Below are 16572 nucleotides of genomic sequence, written 5' to 3' on the forward strand. Positions count from 1 at the left end.
CCATAACAGAAGAAAAAGAAAAAGAAAACATACATACATGGAAACCCTAGCAACTTCTTCTATCTCCCTTCAACCACCGCCACCAGCAACCCAAGCGCCAAAGAGGAGACCGAAGCCTCGACAAGAGATCTATAGAAGACGTTATTGTGGCATCCTCCCGAAGCTAGCAACATGCATCATCTTGAAGCGATCAAATGATGAGTCAAACATGACTCTCGAACTATCCAGAAAACCACCGCAAACATGAAATCCACAACTGTGGGAAGGACCAAAAGGGGCACTAGCAGCAAACGGATACAAGAATACATCAAAAGCAGTTAGCCCAAAAGTAAAAACAGCCAATAAAACCTTAATCCCCATTAAATGGAAGCAGGCCACATCCAAATCAACCCAAATATGACAAGCATACCCAAAAGCAAAAATCAAATCTTAAAAGTGTAGCAATTGAGATTCCAGACTGGGCTCGAAACTTTAAGTTTCGGGTTTCATAACTCACAGCGGGATCCCACAAACCCAGAAATTCACGTATGATTGACCGGTTCTACCTTCTAGAACTCAAATAAAAGTACATCAAGTACCCTGCTCACCTTCCTCAACTCTTTTTCCATCAATATCTTGAACGGCTCCTAACCCTGTAAGGTGGTCCGCTCTCGGTAACAATCCCCATGAGCGCAAATAGGCCCCAGGCAACATAAGGAAAAGGTACACAGTGGGGTCACCTTGGTGAGCGGGAGTGAGTTCGTGAACGATTACGGGTTCGAGAGCGGGAGCTAGACCGGGAACGAGATCTAGAATGAGACCGGGAATAACGTCTTAGGGAACTCTTCCTTCTCGGACTTCTACTACGTTGGTGTCTTCTGCATTTAACACATTTTCACAATCATGGGCAAGGCAATATAATTGCGGCATAGATTTTGGACCCACCATAAGAGATCGCAACATGATTTGATTATCAGCCTTAAGTTCATACTCATAGCCAGCACCTTTTATTATGTAAAAAGAAAAATCACCGACCTTGGAGGAGAACGGCTATAACTCCTACTGCGGCTACGACGCCTAGATCGACTTAATCGGCTTGTTTCTGCAAGTTTTTCCAGCCTCTGGCGTTCCTGCTGTCGCTTTTTAGCTCTTTCAGCAGCAGTATCTTTCTTAACTGAAAAAGCAATTAAGTTCAAAATGATATTATATACCATGAGTCAGGCACTGATAACAAAATTGAATAACAATCAGCTGTTTAACATAAGCAATGCATTAAGTTATCGGACATACTTTGCTTGTTCAGTTGCTTGCTCATAATCCTTTTAAGTCGTTCTTGAGGAGTTTCTTTCTTCTCCACTGGTTGCTGCTTCAATGGCCCAACAGAAGCACTTCCCTTAGTTAACTTAGCTAATGCTGATGATGTACTGTGAGGTAAGGAAACAAGAAAAGTTTAAAAAGTGAGAAAAATATAGTTACAAGGATATAGAAAAACCACAGTGATAAAAGCTGAGACGAAAACAATAAGCACAATGATTAATAAAGCCTCCAATCATTACGTTCCCTCAAACTTCAAATCTGAAGAAAAACAAAAGATCTTCTGATCCAGGTTCCATGAGATACCTTGCTGGTGGTTTCACCAATTTAGCGCCCTTATCCTTCTCAAGGGATGCACCGGATGCAGGATCAATATGCAGAGCCTCAAGTATGAGACCAGTTGAAGGCCTGCAGGAAAGAAGAAGCATTAGGAATAACAATATCCGGGAACAAAATGAGCTTCAGAAATGAAGCTTCCTTCCCTTTTCCTGTTGGCAGTTAGGTTGATACCCTTAAGCCTGATCTATTCTAAACCAATAAATTTTGCTCAGGTAACAAAATGGGTGAAAAGATGCAGCAGAGTAAAGAGTGTCCAATGATTCTTTGTAAGAATAAATGGTTTGAGTGCTCCGACCGGATTAACACATCGGCCTGTGAGGGAGGAGACGATGGTGGAGAGAACCCTTCACGCTTTGATCCATCCTTGTCCCCGGATTCCCCGAATTCAGTAATATATTCGATTTTAGCAATTGTTGGTTTGCTTCGATGAGCATCATCAGAATGTCGTCCACGAGGATATCTCTGCGAGTATGATGGTGAATATGATCGAGATCTTGATCTACAAACACAAATAACAAGAGGTAACAAACAAAGGTCTTTTGTGGGAAGATATAGACACGAATACGAATGATTTAACGATTTTACCTTCTTGGGCGAGGATAAGCTTCATATGTTGGACTTCGTCTAGTTTCACTGCAGTGCAATCTTTTCATAAGTTATATGGAAGAAAAAATCCTACCATTTGGGCAACAGGAGCAAAAGTCAAGTAATTTTGGAAAATAAAATTTTTCATTGTTTACCGGTACGGGTCATGGTGGAGCACCAGAGTTCCAGTTACCCGTGCAGCTTCTCTTTCTCTCTCCCTTTCTATCTGAGAAGCCTTCCTTCTTTCCTTACGACTTAGTTTCCTCTACAGATTTTTGCGAATTCAAATTATGGATTATGACTACCGGAACAGAAAGCACATGTAACCCACAATGGTGAGAACTTACAATTGCAGGATCGCCTTTGATCACTTCTTTTTGCCGTTTTTCCTCCTCCTTAGCTTTCTTATCCATGTAAACAAGCCAACCATATCTTTTTATTCCAAACTCTTTTGCTATTTTATCCATTCCTTCATCACTGCTGTCATCACTGTTGAAATCATCCTCATCCTCATCTTCATCATCATCTTCATCATTATCATCAGAGTCCGAAAACTGGGCCTCATCTTTTCCATTCCCTTCATAAGAGAACGCCACCTGCGAATAAGAACCCTTAACAGCAGAAGGTTGTTGCGCCTGAGACCTACATATACATCAAAAACAAGACTTGATGCCACAAGCAATACTATCATAGTATGCTAAACATACATACCACTAATAATGAGAAGACCTGCACCCGTATAAATGTAAAAGAAAATTCAAACCTGTCAGGAGCAAACGGGGCAGTAAACTTGGCCTCTATCTCTTGTTCCACTTGTAGCAAACCCTCATCATCAGTATCTGATAACGTAAGAAGCTTAAACTGTGACAATCTTAAATTAAAACCCCACATCACAATTAATATTTCGAACACCAAAGGTTTGTAATTTTCGTCTTTCACTGCCTTTACGGATAGAGATAATTATTGCATACAGAAAAGCAATGTATAACCTACGAACTTAAGGCCGTTCGATTACATAAACATGGTCTGTAATCTACAATGTCATCCACATTTAAATGAATACATTTGATTAGAAATCAAAACAAAGTACCGACATCCTCTACGACGATGCTTAATTAAATCCCGATAACGCTCAAAATTAACAAACTCTTCTAATTCCTCCTCTTCTTCGGACTTTTCGTGAGCACGCAAGTGCCGCGTATCTCGAATAAAATCGAGCAGAGCTCGCCCATCAAATCTGCATTTTACATTAACCAATACAAACTCAAGCTAAAAACCGTCACAAATTTAATATGAAAAATCGACAGTAAAACTAAAACAGAATTGAAATTTATACCTATCAATCAAAACATCCTGCTTCCCATTCCAAGGAATCCTGATAGAAATTGAATTCGAACAAAACGACGTCGTGATTATACATACACATGCAAATTGAAGCTGAGTGAAGGAGAGTTGAGGGAAAGGAGCATTACAGGCCTTGCTGGTCCTCGGCGGCTTGGTAGAGGCCGTCATCACGGTACAAGCGGCAGCGAGAGCCGACGACCTGGATCGACTGCTGGGGGTCGCCGCGGCGCTTGGCCAGGAAAACGGCACGCCGTTGAGCTCGCTTACGAGCGGCGTCCATCATGTCGTGGACCTTCCGCTCCGACCTCCTGGCTTCGTGCCACATCGTTCCAGCGGATTCGATTCGAATTCGAGGGTCGACAGGTCGAGTTGCGAACCTGAGAGGAGCCCTAACCCTTTTGGTAGTTACAGTTTGCCTCCTCCATCACCGACTTACGCCATGAGAACGATGAGGCGAATCATGGGATATAGAAGACTTCTGTATATTCGGTTTTTCAGCCCAAATTTGGGTTTTGGCCCAAATTTACTCAAGCCCAACACTATCAAATTGAAAATTGATGTTATATTGGGGTACAAGTTGGGTTCGAAATTCTAATTTTATAAAAAAAAAAAGTTTCATTTGAAATCCAACAACACCGAATAAATTGTACGGATTACGTGTGCAACATGTTTCGTCCCTTAAAAATTTTAAGCCTTTTTTTTATTTTTTATGTGTGCAAGGCCTTAGGTCACACCTTTGACAAGGGTTTCATATTGGAGCGATTTAGAACATCTTCACCCGTTAATGAAAAATAAGAGCAAGAACTTTTGCTAAGCCTTAAGCCCTCTGGCAAAGGCCACGTCATTGCGACGTGAGCAGCCAGCAAGTGGGTTTCAAGGGGTAATCAATGGGACAGGTTTGTGCAAGGTATGTTTAGGTGCTGAGGGTGGATGTGGGACATCTAGACGATGCCCAAAGTTGTCTAATCCAAAGTTGCTATTCCAAACCAAAGTTGATAATTGTTTCCGATCTTCAATGCTAAATCATGCCCAAAGTCTAATTTGTCAACAGTTCATGCTTAGTCCATGGTCAAAATTACTTCTTTTCGAAGTTTGGAACAAGACGGTGATTACGGCTTGTGTTTTGTTTATAGTAGATGCTATAGTGGGATTGTTAATTTGGTTTGTAATTCTACTAGACAAGGCCAACAAAGCATAAAAGATTAAAAAAATTATAAAAAACAAATGTGAATAGTACTTGTCATTGCTTGCACTTGCCTATGGCCTTGTCCTTTTTAAATGAGTGGAGTTGCACGAAGATAATTACTCTTCAAAGTAAAGGCTACTTACATGCCTTTACTCTTGTATTTTCCTAACAGATGGAGATGCTCTTAATATTAAAAAAAAAAAAAAAATTCCAAATCACGCCTCCAGCCTTTTCTTCATATGACACTCTTTTCTTCGTATTTTTGTTTGAGAGAAGGGAATAATGATTTTTCCAAAAGCAAGAAGAACAATTTTTCATGGAAATTTTAAAAATGATTTTATAAATACTCATATTAAGAAGGCCTTTTTAAATTTTCATCTCTTAAGCCTCATGCCTTTGTTTGGTTTTTGTCTATCTTTCTCATGATGTGGTAAGTCATCGTATGAGGATAGAAATAAAGATAAATAATCATATAATCACATTATAAACAAGGCACCATCTTATTTATTGAAAGTATGATTACTTGGTTTTTGCTATTAATGTGGCGACTTGAAAATAGGGGGAACCTACAGTAAGTAACCAAATATTACAATAAAAATCTCACGTTAATTATTCAACTCAAATGTTTTAATTCAAAAAAAAAAAATAAAAGTACTTGAATTGAGATATCAAAATGGCTTTTGGCTTTAGAAAATTGTAAGTTGAAACCCCACGTTTACTTTAAACAACTCCGCCGACTTGGAACTGCTGCGCTGACTAATTACTACTAATTACAAGTGCTTTTGGATTAAAATTCAAAAGACATGGGACACCTGACATGATGATCCGCGCTCTGCATTCTTCCCATGCCATCATTCTCTCAGTTTTGTGTGTATAGGGTTTGGCATGGAAGGGTCGAGATATGGGAATCCAAAGTCACAACTCAGACACGCAGTCAAATTTGCAATTAAAATAAAAGGTCATTATTCATGCAATGATGTAATATAATGCTAGCATGTGAGGTAGCGGAAACGAAGAGTAACTTATATGATACTGGTACATTGTTATATATCAAGACGTCTTGTATTAAAGTGAATCTTATTATATTATGTAGACAAAAAGTTACACGTATCTTTATATTATTAGTAGAAGACGCTATAATGAGGATGTAAAATACCGGTAATAGTTGAGACTTTGGCACTGGCAAATCGGCATCCACCTTCTCTTCGTGGTCAAAGAATGAAAGAAAGTTGCAAGGATTCACCCCTCTGCTGTATATTTGTCCAAACTTTCTGGAACTTATACGACTAATTGGGTCAACATACAAATCTATGAAGCATCTCCATTATATTCTAATGGAAATTAAGCCGTCAGAGACCCGTCCTTCCTCTTGCAGGCTGCTGATACACGAAGGAAATTGACATGTAAATTGTAATATAGCTTAACTTTGATTAGTTGGTAATTTATACAGAGGTTTGCGTATCGTGAATTCATTTAATTAAATTATGAGTAATGCTAGGAAGACTAAATATGTAGATAAAATTTTGTAAACTAAATGATTGAGAAGTTGATGATTGAATGATTACTTAAGCGTTGATAAATATGCTCATTTCTTATTAGTGACACATCATTTAGTTTGCATATTTTATTTACAAATTTAGTCTTTCTAGCTAGCATTATTCTTAAAATATTATGGTGTGTTCAACCAACTATATAATACAAAGCCTGCTCATGTATTTAATTGTTCTCATTAATTATGTATATAATACAAAGTTTGCTTATTATATTAACACCCACAAATTGTTGAATAAATCTCACATACTTAATACACTCTCCATTTGCTTTTTCGCTTAAAAATTATCTTAATACACCCCACATACTTCCCCATAATACCCCCATAGGGCCACACCCCACATTCTCAATATACACCTTATATTTTCTACATACACCCCACATTTTCTATACACCCCATATTTCTCAAATCTTATAACACTCGTTTTTAATTTTCAGGGACCGAATCTAAACATTTCAACGTTTAGTTTGCCGAATGATTTCAAAATGAATGATTCGAAAATTGTTTAGATTAGAGAAAAAAGGTAAGAGTTTTATGGGACTAGTGCAATGGTAATGTTCTGGATGGGTTGTCTAGAAAGAAATACCAGGATGTTTAAGTATAAATTTGGAGACTAAATTAAAAAATAAAGGATAAGTATTGGGAATTGTTTTGGGTCTCGGTTTCTAATGACTTAAAGAATGCCCTTTCTTGTTGAATGTGAACGTTTTCTTCGATTTCTCTTGGCTAGAGGGTTATGTGTCTTTTAACTGCATTTCACATTCTTTGACACTGTCTAACATTCAATTGAAATAGATTCCTATAGTTGCTACCCTTTTTCTCAAGGGTGGCCACATAAAATGTTGCCTTTTTTAATCGCTAAACTTTTCTTTTTGGGATGACAAGGCGGGTTTTCCCAGACATATGTTGTCATTCATATATTGAAGAATTAGGTCTCCATCTTTCTAATACAAATAACATAAAAGAACCAACAAATTTGATGGGGATTGGCACCAAATGATTCCATTAGACTTTCAAAATTACCTTTTCTCAATACATGTGGAAGGTACATCGATTTCGTGTTCCATTCATCAAAAATGATTTTTCTCAATCAACATGTTTGTAGTTTCATTGGTTAGAGTTTCGTTCAACAATAGAGTGTGGAAGGGGTTTTGCTAGTTGAATAAGAGAAATAATATGCTAAAAGTGATTTGGGGTGTATTTAGATTTTTTTTTTTTTTTTGAACCTAATAATGTCAAAATTGACATTGCATAGTTGGGTAAATAAGTTATTTAATATTAAATTTTAATGTGGGGTGCTAATATAAAAAGCCTCAGAATTAACCATAGTTTCCTAACCAAAATAAAATAATAATTACTTACGTACTATTTTAATTTCTTTACATGCAAATGTAGCTAAAATTTGAGCAACCCTTGTTACCCACTCCATCAACATGAAAATGATATAGAACTAAATTGCAAGATGAACTACATTGAAAATGAAACAAAACTAAACTGATTAGCAAGTTACTTAATTAATGTCATAAATGAATGTACCAATTGAGGCATGTTCCATCATGTATCGTGTGTGTCAAGTTATCTTCATTGTGAATCCAACCCCAGCTCAAGCTCAATCTACCCTGCAGCTTTACAACAATTTCAGCTTCACCAGTTATTAGGTTTTCAGTGTGGTTACCTAAACATCCATCCCAAGCCAACCAACTTTGCGTAGGTAGATTTGTCATGCATATATATGCGTAACTTCATCTTAAGTATTATTAATTAATTTTTACAACATTAATCATTTGAACCTAATCATGATATTTTCGAGTCTACTCTAACTAGCACAGGACCTTAAGATTTTCTATAAAACCATAAACCCTAATTATAATAGTAATTTCCACACTCAAAATTTTTCCCGAGTACTTCTTTAATTATCCCTTGATTTTGGAAATTAGAGTCTAATCCTTGAATAAGATCAACTTTTGATTAATACATGGTATAAGATTAAGAATTGAATTTAGTCATTTGATCCGCTTTACATGTCATCATGCATATTCACTACTACAAATTTTGACTTTACCTACAAAATTAGTTTGTTGGCAAAAGCCAAAATTTGTCGGCCATTCTGTCTTGCAAAGCATATCGTCTAAGAGTTTTCCCGACAAATTTTGGTATTTTGTTAGCTAAGGTTCAAATTTCACCGACAAACTCTTTTTTGTCGGCATTTCCACATGTCCCGACAAATATTTTCGTCGGTAAAGGGCATTTTAGCAGACAAATAGTACTTTTCAGCCAATAAAATATGTTTGTCACCATGGATATTTCGTCGGCATGGTCTTCTCTGTCTCAACAAAACTGGTTTTGTCGGGAAGGACATTTAATTTATGAAAAAAAAGATAATTACTTTAATGCTCAACAACTACATAAACATATCAAAATACAATACACAAATTTGTTAAGAAATAATACTTTATTGATTGTTAAATTTTTAATGTACATCTAGAGTGCTTAAACGAAAGCATATGTTACACAATTAAATTATCCTACTCTCATTCCTCAAAATTGGCTGCCATGTGGCATCACAAAACATCCCGCACCTGCAAAAAAAAAAAAAAAATGTTACAAAACATAAACATAACCAAATAGGTACAAATTGACAATACAATTAGCGATAGACTCATAATCAATTTTAACAATGAATCTAAATCCTTTCTATGTCTTCCTACATTAGTATTAATACCAAAATATTTGAAAATTATTACACTACATGCCAAATTGAGCAGTTGAAATAAGTTGTTGGACCAAAAGGGAGGTGGCTTATAATCAAACCATTTGGTACACCACGACGTTTCAATAATTTCAGAAATAACCTGCAAGATTTGAAAAAAAATAGAAATCAGTAAATGCTCAACTATGGAAAAGGACCAAAGCATCAGAACATTCATGGTAGGCACATTCTTATATGTCATCATGTTCTCAAGTGAAGAGGTCAATCTAGACATAATTGTAAACAAAAAATGATGACCAATGTAAAAACATAAAAATTCACTCAAAATACTAACTAAATTAAACACACAAACTATCCACCCATACCGCTCCACAGTGAGTCGGTGACCACAACTTCATGAATTTTGATTTTGCATCTTCTAGTTTGAATTGCCTCAAAAAATTCTATTAATATGAATGGAACTTTCCATTTAGTGATTGTTATACCTAAATATATGAAGAGTTTTTTCCATTTTCCATAACAATAGTGATCTCAACAAGAAGCCTTTTTTCGTATAGCTGCATTATACTTTTGAGAACTATACATGTACATACATTTTAATACATATACTTCGTACAATGTTTCGGTACACATGTTTAGGTATCATATTTCAGTACATTTATATACTTCGATACATATACTTCAATACACATACTTCAGTACACATACTTCAATGCATATACTTCGGTGCACACATACTTTGGTACACATAATTAGTTACAATCATTTTATCGTTGTTTGGTATATACTCTTTACTTTGCAACTTGCGTAACGTCAAACTTTATGTATTTTGCATTTTATTTCTTAACATTTCATTAATATCTTTTTGTTACGGTTTTCCATTCAGGTGCATTTATTAATAGAGGAGGTCAAGGATGATGGCAAAAAATCTGGATCAAATTAATCAAAAATTTAGTTTGACAAAAAAAAATCAAATGTTTAATATGGCCATTTTGGGAATGAAAAAAACGAATTTAAGTATCTAATAACAATTAATTATGAATTTAAATATAAATGCTTATGTGGATATCTAGTCAATGGACTATAATTAATATTTGATCTTACCTTAGGTTTTAATTGAATTTCAATCTTATCAAATGATTAATATTCAATTGCCCCATTAGACCATCTCTGACACACCCCGACCTGGAACGTCCACCTAGACTCCAAATCGAGCTGTACTGGCTGACATCTGGAGGGTGACGAAGTGTGACATCCCACATTGCCTAGGGGAGTGATCCTTAAATGTATATTCCCATCCCTACCTAGCACGAGGCCTTTTGGGAGCTCACTGGCTTCGGGTTCCATAGGAACTCCGAAGTTAAGCGAGAAGGGGGTTAGAGCAATCCCATGATGGGTGACCCACTGGGAAGTTGCTCGTGAGTTCCCAAAAACAAAACCGTGAGGGCGTGGTCGGGGCCCAAAGCGGACAATATCGTGCTATGGTGGTGGAGCGGGCCCGGGAAGTGATCCGTCCCGGGCTGGTATCAGAGCCTAACCCTGGTCACGTGTGTGCCGACGAGGACGTCGGGCCCCTAAGGGGGGTGGATTGTGACATCCCACATTGCCTAGGGGAGTGATCCTTAAATGTATATTCCCATCCCTACCTAGCACGAGGCCTTTTGGGAGCTCACTGGCTTCGGGTTCCATAGGAACTCCGAAGTTAAGCGAGAAGGGGGTTAGAGCAATCCCATGATGGGTGACCCACTGGGAAGTTGCTTGTGAGTTCCCAAAAACAAAACCGTGAGGGAATGGTAAGCCCAAAGCGGACAATATCGTGCTATGGTGGTGGAGCGGGCCCGGGAAGTGATCCGCCCTGGGCCGGGATGTGACACGAAGCCATAAAGTGTTGTGATGTGGAAATATGAATAAATTTAAACATAAAAGTGCCTAAATACAAGAGTGCGCTGTGAGTGGGAATGAACCCAATTCACACGTGATGACATAACATAAATACAATACAGTAAAATAAGGTGAGAAAGTATACTATCGAAGGTAACCGTCTACCTCAAGATTTGCCAAGAATCCTCGTCGATATGAAAGCTCAGCTACTAAAACCTGGAGGGGCGAAAAACAAGGGTGAATGGGCCTGAAAATAAAGTTTTAATAAAAACCTTTGAAAATGTTTTAACCCCTCGCCGTAAAACATGTATAGTTTCCAAAATATAAATATTACGTATAGTACGAAAATACTTACCGTAGCCTGCAAAACGTAAATAAGGATGACATCCCAAAATCACAAAATCTCAACAATAATATAACTAAAATCAGGTGCTCAACAACCTATGCTAGCACATCAGTCGGAGACGCCTAATACGACCTGTACGACTGCACCTATTGCTTATCAATATATGCTAGCACACGAGTCGGAGTCACTTAATGCGACATGTATGACAGGACTGGGTATAATCATAATATACGCAGTAGTGCTATAATCATGTGAAGACTGGGGATAATCATGGTCACCTACGAGTCGGAGTCGCCTAATACAACCTATACGACAGGACTGAAACCTACTTGGATCCAAAGTGAGCTTGTGGTGCGGGGGTGAACATACACATGAAGGACTGGCCCTAGCCCGGGGCGAGCACTAACAACAGGGTGCAGCAATGATGAGTAGACTACATGAATATAAGCATGCCACAGTGATTCGATAGTTCTAATCAACATACTAACATTCATAGTCGTAGATATAATTATGGCATCAAAGATTATAAGCATACTTGTGCGTCAAAGCCAGGCGTACGTAAGGAATACTTTTTCAAATGCATAAATGGAAACTATCAATCACACACACACACACACACACACACACACACACACACTATAAAAAGGAAAAGACTCACTCACCTGAAATCTGTGCTACAACTTCCTAGCACGAATATTGAGGCGTCACGAATGATTGGCACCTAGAATTTAGCTTTTAGCTTAGGATTGGGTTTGGTCTTATTCTATTGTACGAATATAAAATTGGAAAGAGAGTGTTAGAGCATGTATAATCACACTCATTAATCCCTCATGCATATTGTAATTACCTTAAAACTAAAATACAAGGTGGTGGGTATAACCACAAAAACCAATATTCACTCATGTGAAGCATCAATGACGAACACAACCCCACCCTAACACACAAACCCCCCTTCCCCGCCGAACATTTTTCCGCGAATCAAACAGAAAATACATATACCAAAACACGCAAACAAAGGAAAAAAAAAGAGAAGTTTCCAAAAACTAGTGAAAAATCAGCAAAGGGTACAGGTCATGATGACGAGGACCAACCCAAGCAAAGTCTCCACCGGGCCCTACTATCTACCTCCCCTCCTATTAAACCCTCCTCCTTCGTAACAAACCCAAAAACGCCAACCAAGCCATAAGCGCTCTCAAAGAGCCCCCAGCGCGCGAGGTCCTCCGACCTCCGCCGCAAATCCCCCCACCCACCACGCCAGGGGCGGTGGATGCGCCTATGTCTGAACCCCACGCGCCGCCTCCTCCACCGCTCTACAAGCAGCGGTCGTGGTCCCCGGACGCATACCGCGACGAGGCATGGCACCGCCGCAAGAAAATCAACGGCAGATCGAACCTCCAGCGGAGCAAGAGCGTCACCGACGAAGATCTCGACGAGTTGAAAGCCTGCATCGAGCTAGGGTTCGGGTTTGACTCGCCCGAGTCCGATCAGCGACTCACTAACACTTTTCCCGCGTTGGGACTCTACTACGCGGTTAACAAGAGTTACTGTGACTCGGTTTCTAATAAGTCTACTGGGACTCCAACGTCGCTGTTTTCGCCGACGCCGTCTGAGTGCGACTCGGTGCCCTCCCCCATCGGCAGCCCCCATACCATTTTCGGACCCGGTATGTATATTTCATTTTTCACGTGATTTTAAAAACTTGGTTTTGTTTCTTCTTCAAGTATTCATCATGTTTATGAATCAAGTTCCTGACTTTCTGTTTGTTTCTCGGGAAAATTGGAATGTTGGGTGAAGGAGATACGCCGCAGACGGTGAAGACGCGGCTGAGGCAGTGGGCACAGGTGGTTGCTTGCACGGTGAGGCAGAGTTCGTGAGGTGATTAATGTACCGAACCAGAGTTAAGAATGTAACCAAAACGTCAACGTCAAACTTGTCAATGATTGTTGTTTATGATTCCAAATTCCCCACCCCCACCCCCACCGACTTTGCTTGCATGGATTAAAAATTAATAACCAGAGGGATTAAAATTCTAAAAAGTAGTTGTTAATGTGAACCAACTTGTATTGGGAATGGATTGACTTTTTGCTTTTGGTTTTTCTTTAGTATGTAATCTGGCAATGTTCTCATTCTATTTGTCTGCTCTCTTTTTTTCTCCTTTAGTTGAATTAGTGTCTGAAGGCAAAAAAAAGTCACAATTCGATGTTTGTTTGAATGTTTATGTCCGACACTTTGATTCTGTTTGATTGTAATAACAAATTATAATACACAAAACACTCCTACAACATGTCTTCTTTTCCTTTATTTTTGTTTTGTTTTTCAACTAATGCACGCCAACTCTAGCTCAAATAGCACTTCCAGAATCTGGTTTAGATTTCTAAAACATCTTCTCTCTTTTTTTCTGTGAGCTTTCATGTTTTAGACAATAAATAAATAAATTTTAGGTTAACTACATTTCACATCCTTTAATTTAGAATCATTTTCACAATGAGCCACAAAGTTCTAAAATTTTCATATTGCATCATATGTTATTGTAATTGAATCAATTCATATTGACCCTTCAACAAATTAATGACATGATGAGCATGAGACTATATATGGGATAACGTGTAAATCACATTAACAAAACAAAATTCATTAATTTATTGGAGGATCAAATGTTCAAACAAATAAAAAGTATATATTGATACAATTTCAAAACCTCACAACGTAATATGAAAAAATTGGACCTCGTGATCCATTTTAAAAATCATCTCTAAATTAGAGGGTATAAAATTTAGTTAGCTTTAAAATATATGTAAATTGCATGGACACTTATAACCCCAAGGGATATTAAATTTGTTTTTTACTTTTGCATGGTATACTAGAGAAACTGAACAAGAAAGCTCTACCTCTCATACTTTTTATTAATGGATACAGCTCTACTCATATTCTTTCCTGAAGAGGAAGGCAATGGAAGTAGAACTGTAGAAGATTAATTATGTTCATATATACTTTCATCTTAATCCTTAAAGTTTAAGATACCTTCAACAAATCATTTTAATTGGGATGATATAGCGTCTACTGTATGGATATTTTAGCTTTACTTGTCGTGGATTTTACATTAATTTACTCAACAATGCTTAAAAAGCCATTCACTTCAACAATGTCATCAAAATTGAAAGTGATTTTTAACTTAGTTGATTAAAAATTGCATTTTTGCACTTGAGGTTTTATTGAAATCCTTTCTTATATAATATAATTAAATTTAATGTAACTTATCTTATCATTCGTAAATAAAAGAAAAATTAGAAAGCAAAAAAAAAATAATGTCAATGAACTGAGTTTGAAGTGTTTGATTTGAATTTCAATCTAAATGGTAACATGTGCATGCTGCATTGCCCTTTTATTATAACTAATGAATTTAGGGGTGGATTGAAATCAAAGTGCAAAAAACAAGCTGGCTCCAACAAGCACCACTAAAAGCACTAAGCGTGGCCTTGATCCTTGCCAGTAGTATGAGAATTTAAAAATATGCATCAGGTCATTTAGTACTACAAATTATTGGTATTTATTATTATTTATAAATAAGAGGTTTTAGGTTCAATTCTTATCAACGGTAAATTCGAACAAAATTATTATAACTAGCTCATTATAAGGTTTAGCTTACTTCCCCATTCATTAGTGTTGATAATATCATATGCATTAAAAAAACATGAACCATGCAAATTGTCGATGCAAATTTCTGTTGTCTTCAGTCTTGACGAAAATGCACCTGCAAAACAATCAACACCTTTGATCAAAGACCTAAGCCTCACACGCCCACAAGGTGGGAGGCAGGGTTAGGTCAACAGATTTCCGATGCCTAAGTTAGTTTATCTGAGAGAGTAAAGTGTTTAGGCTTTTTAGGGTTGCAAAAGCCCTCTAAAATTGGTAGAATATGGGGTATTTATAGGGCTAGGGCCGGCCATATAGGGTTTAATGGAGAAATATTCTCTAAATATCCCAAGATATTTAATAGGAGATAATATCTTGAGATAATAGGGTAATAATCCTTAATTTATTTAAATTAGGATTACTTACTTGATTGGAGTCAATCTTCAATTAGGAATGTATTAAAGATAGGATTTGGGCAATTAATCTTTATCTTTAATTCCTTGCCAAGGGCAAGTGAGCTGTGGGCAGCTGTGTTCAGTTGCTGAGTCCTCTGGGGATGTGAGCTGCACGTGGGATCATCTAATAAGCTTGCCCATTTATTGAGGGCAATCTTGTCTTTCTTAAATAAAAGTCCACGTGTCGCCTCTAGAATTTCCGGGATTATTTTAGACTCCACAAATGCCCTCATACCTACTGTGCTGCATGCATGGAAATGGCAGTAGGTGTAGTAATCACAAGCTACTTGGGTTTGTAGATTTGTTACCCAATTTGAACTTGATCTTATTTCTTGATTTAGAGATAGACTTCTTCTAGGAAAAGGAAAATAATTGCCCCCAATACCTATTTAATTCTACCTTAAGCAGGGGATTAAATAAATTTGGAGAACAATCATTATCCCAACAAGAAAAAGAGGCCAAAGGATATTTTTTCTTCCCCCTCCCATAACATTCTTCTTTTCTTGCCCTTGCGAATAGTCGTTTCTCATTGTTCTTCTTCTTCTCTGTGACGCACCAAGGTAAGAAAATTTTGAATTTTCTTCTTCTTGAATTTTTTGGGAGTCTTGGGACTTGAAAAATCAACTTGGCAGGGGTTGTGGGTGTGGGTAACACATGGCATGGGAGCCTTAGGGCTGCTTGGTGGCGTGGCACGGGTCGGTTAGCGTGGGCCAGGTGGACGACTCGAATCAGGCATAGGGGATTAGCGCACTAGGGCTTGGGGAGACCAGCTTGGGCCGGGTCTTCAAGGTTGCTGGGCACGGAAGAAAAAGGGGAATGAGGTGCGAGCCTTCCCCCATGCTGCGTCTTATCCAAGAGGTGATTTGCTCCTTGAAATATGCGCCTGCTTAATGTTCCCCAAATGCAGTTCATGTGATGGTGGGGTTCTTGAACTTGAGCAGGTTCTTTGATCTTGGCTTAACCATAAATGTGTTCTGGTACTTCCTTGAGATCGGCCACAAGGAAGGTGTGGGGTAGCTGAGGTTTCGCCATAAGCTGTTCGATGCTTCTAGAAAAGACGATCATGGTTGGGTGAAAGACACCTTGGAGGTGAGTGAAGAGTGAGAGTCTGACTCTTCTCTTGAGCTGCGTGTCCCGACTACCTTTATCAGTGGTAAATGAACTGCTTCATTCTTGTCCTGCTTGAATTTTTGTTGAGCTGCTCCATGACTTCAATTTATTGATCGTTTTTCTTACTTTGTGTAGATT

General features: G+C 38.0%; 2 protein-coding genes across 5 annotated transcripts; one reads left to right on the forward strand and one right to left on the reverse strand.

Moving 5' to 3' along the window:
- Positions 1-412: 412 nt before the first annotated feature.
- Positions 413-4023, reverse strand: LOC137739288 (uncharacterized). 4 transcript variants are annotated; one of them, XM_088686148.1, is made up of 12 exons: positions 3690-4023; positions 3554-3592; positions 3312-3454; positions 2981-3056; positions 2565-2859; positions 2373-2482; positions 2218-2265; positions 1928-2131; positions 1600-1701; positions 1270-1403; positions 1015-1153; positions 413-857 (listed from the first exon to the last, which is right to left on the reverse strand). In XM_088686148.1, exons 1-12 carry the CDS (start codon positions 3884-3886, stop codon positions 716-718), a joined length of 1629 nt encoding a protein of 542 aa, XP_088542274.1. In that variant the 5' UTR covers positions 3887-4023; the 3' UTR covers positions 413-715. The 4 variants fall into 4 exon arrangements, with proteins under 4 accessions (XP_088542274.1, XP_088542272.1, XP_068334959.2 ...); XM_088686146.1 differs by having other exon boundaries at positions 2218-2277; positions 3690-4019; XM_068478858.2 differs by having other exon boundaries at positions 511-854.
- Positions 4024-12386: 8363 nt separating this feature from the next.
- LOC137707732 (uncharacterized) lies at positions 12387-13518 on the forward strand. Its single transcript, XM_068446645.2, has 2 exons — positions 12387-12899; positions 13031-13518. Exons 1-2 carry the CDS (start codon positions 12512-12514, stop codon positions 13108-13110), a joined length of 468 nt encoding a protein of 155 aa, XP_068302746.2. The 5' UTR covers positions 12387-12511; the 3' UTR covers positions 13111-13518.
- The last annotated feature ends 3054 nt before the right edge of the window (positions 13519-16572 follow it).

This window comes from Pyrus communis, chromosome 15, assembly GCF_041283825.1.
Source record: "Pyrus communis isolate YQ-2024b chromosome 15, ASM4128382v1, whole genome shotgun sequence".
NCBI lineage: Eukaryota > Viridiplantae > Streptophyta > Magnoliopsida > Rosales > Rosaceae > Pyrus > Pyrus communis.

What these genes read in the sequence shown, in the direction of transcription:
- LOC137739288 (XM_088686146.1), bottom strand. Translation starts at nt 3,886, where the DNA reads ATGTGGCACGAAGCCAGGAGGTCGGAGCGGAAGGTCCACGACATGATG. An exon ending in CAGGATGTTTTGATTGATAG is followed by an intron (nt 3,455 to 3,553) that starts GTATAAATTTCA and finishes TGTAAAATGCAG; the next exon opens with ATTTGATGGGCGAGCTCTGC. An exon ending in TCAAAGGCGATCCTGCAATT is followed by an intron (nt 2,483 to 2,564) that starts GTAAGTTCTCAC and finishes AAAAATCTGTAG; the next exon opens with AGGAAACTAAGTCGTAAGGA.
- LOC137707732 (XM_068446645.2), top strand. Translation starts at nt 12,512, where the DNA reads ATGTCTGAACCCCACGCGCCGCCTCCTCCACCGCTCTACAAGCAGCGG. An exon ending in CCATACCATTTTCGGACCCG is followed by an intron (nt 12,900 to 13,030) that starts GTATGTATATTT and finishes TGTTGGGTGAAG; the next exon opens with GAGATACGCCGCAGACGGTG.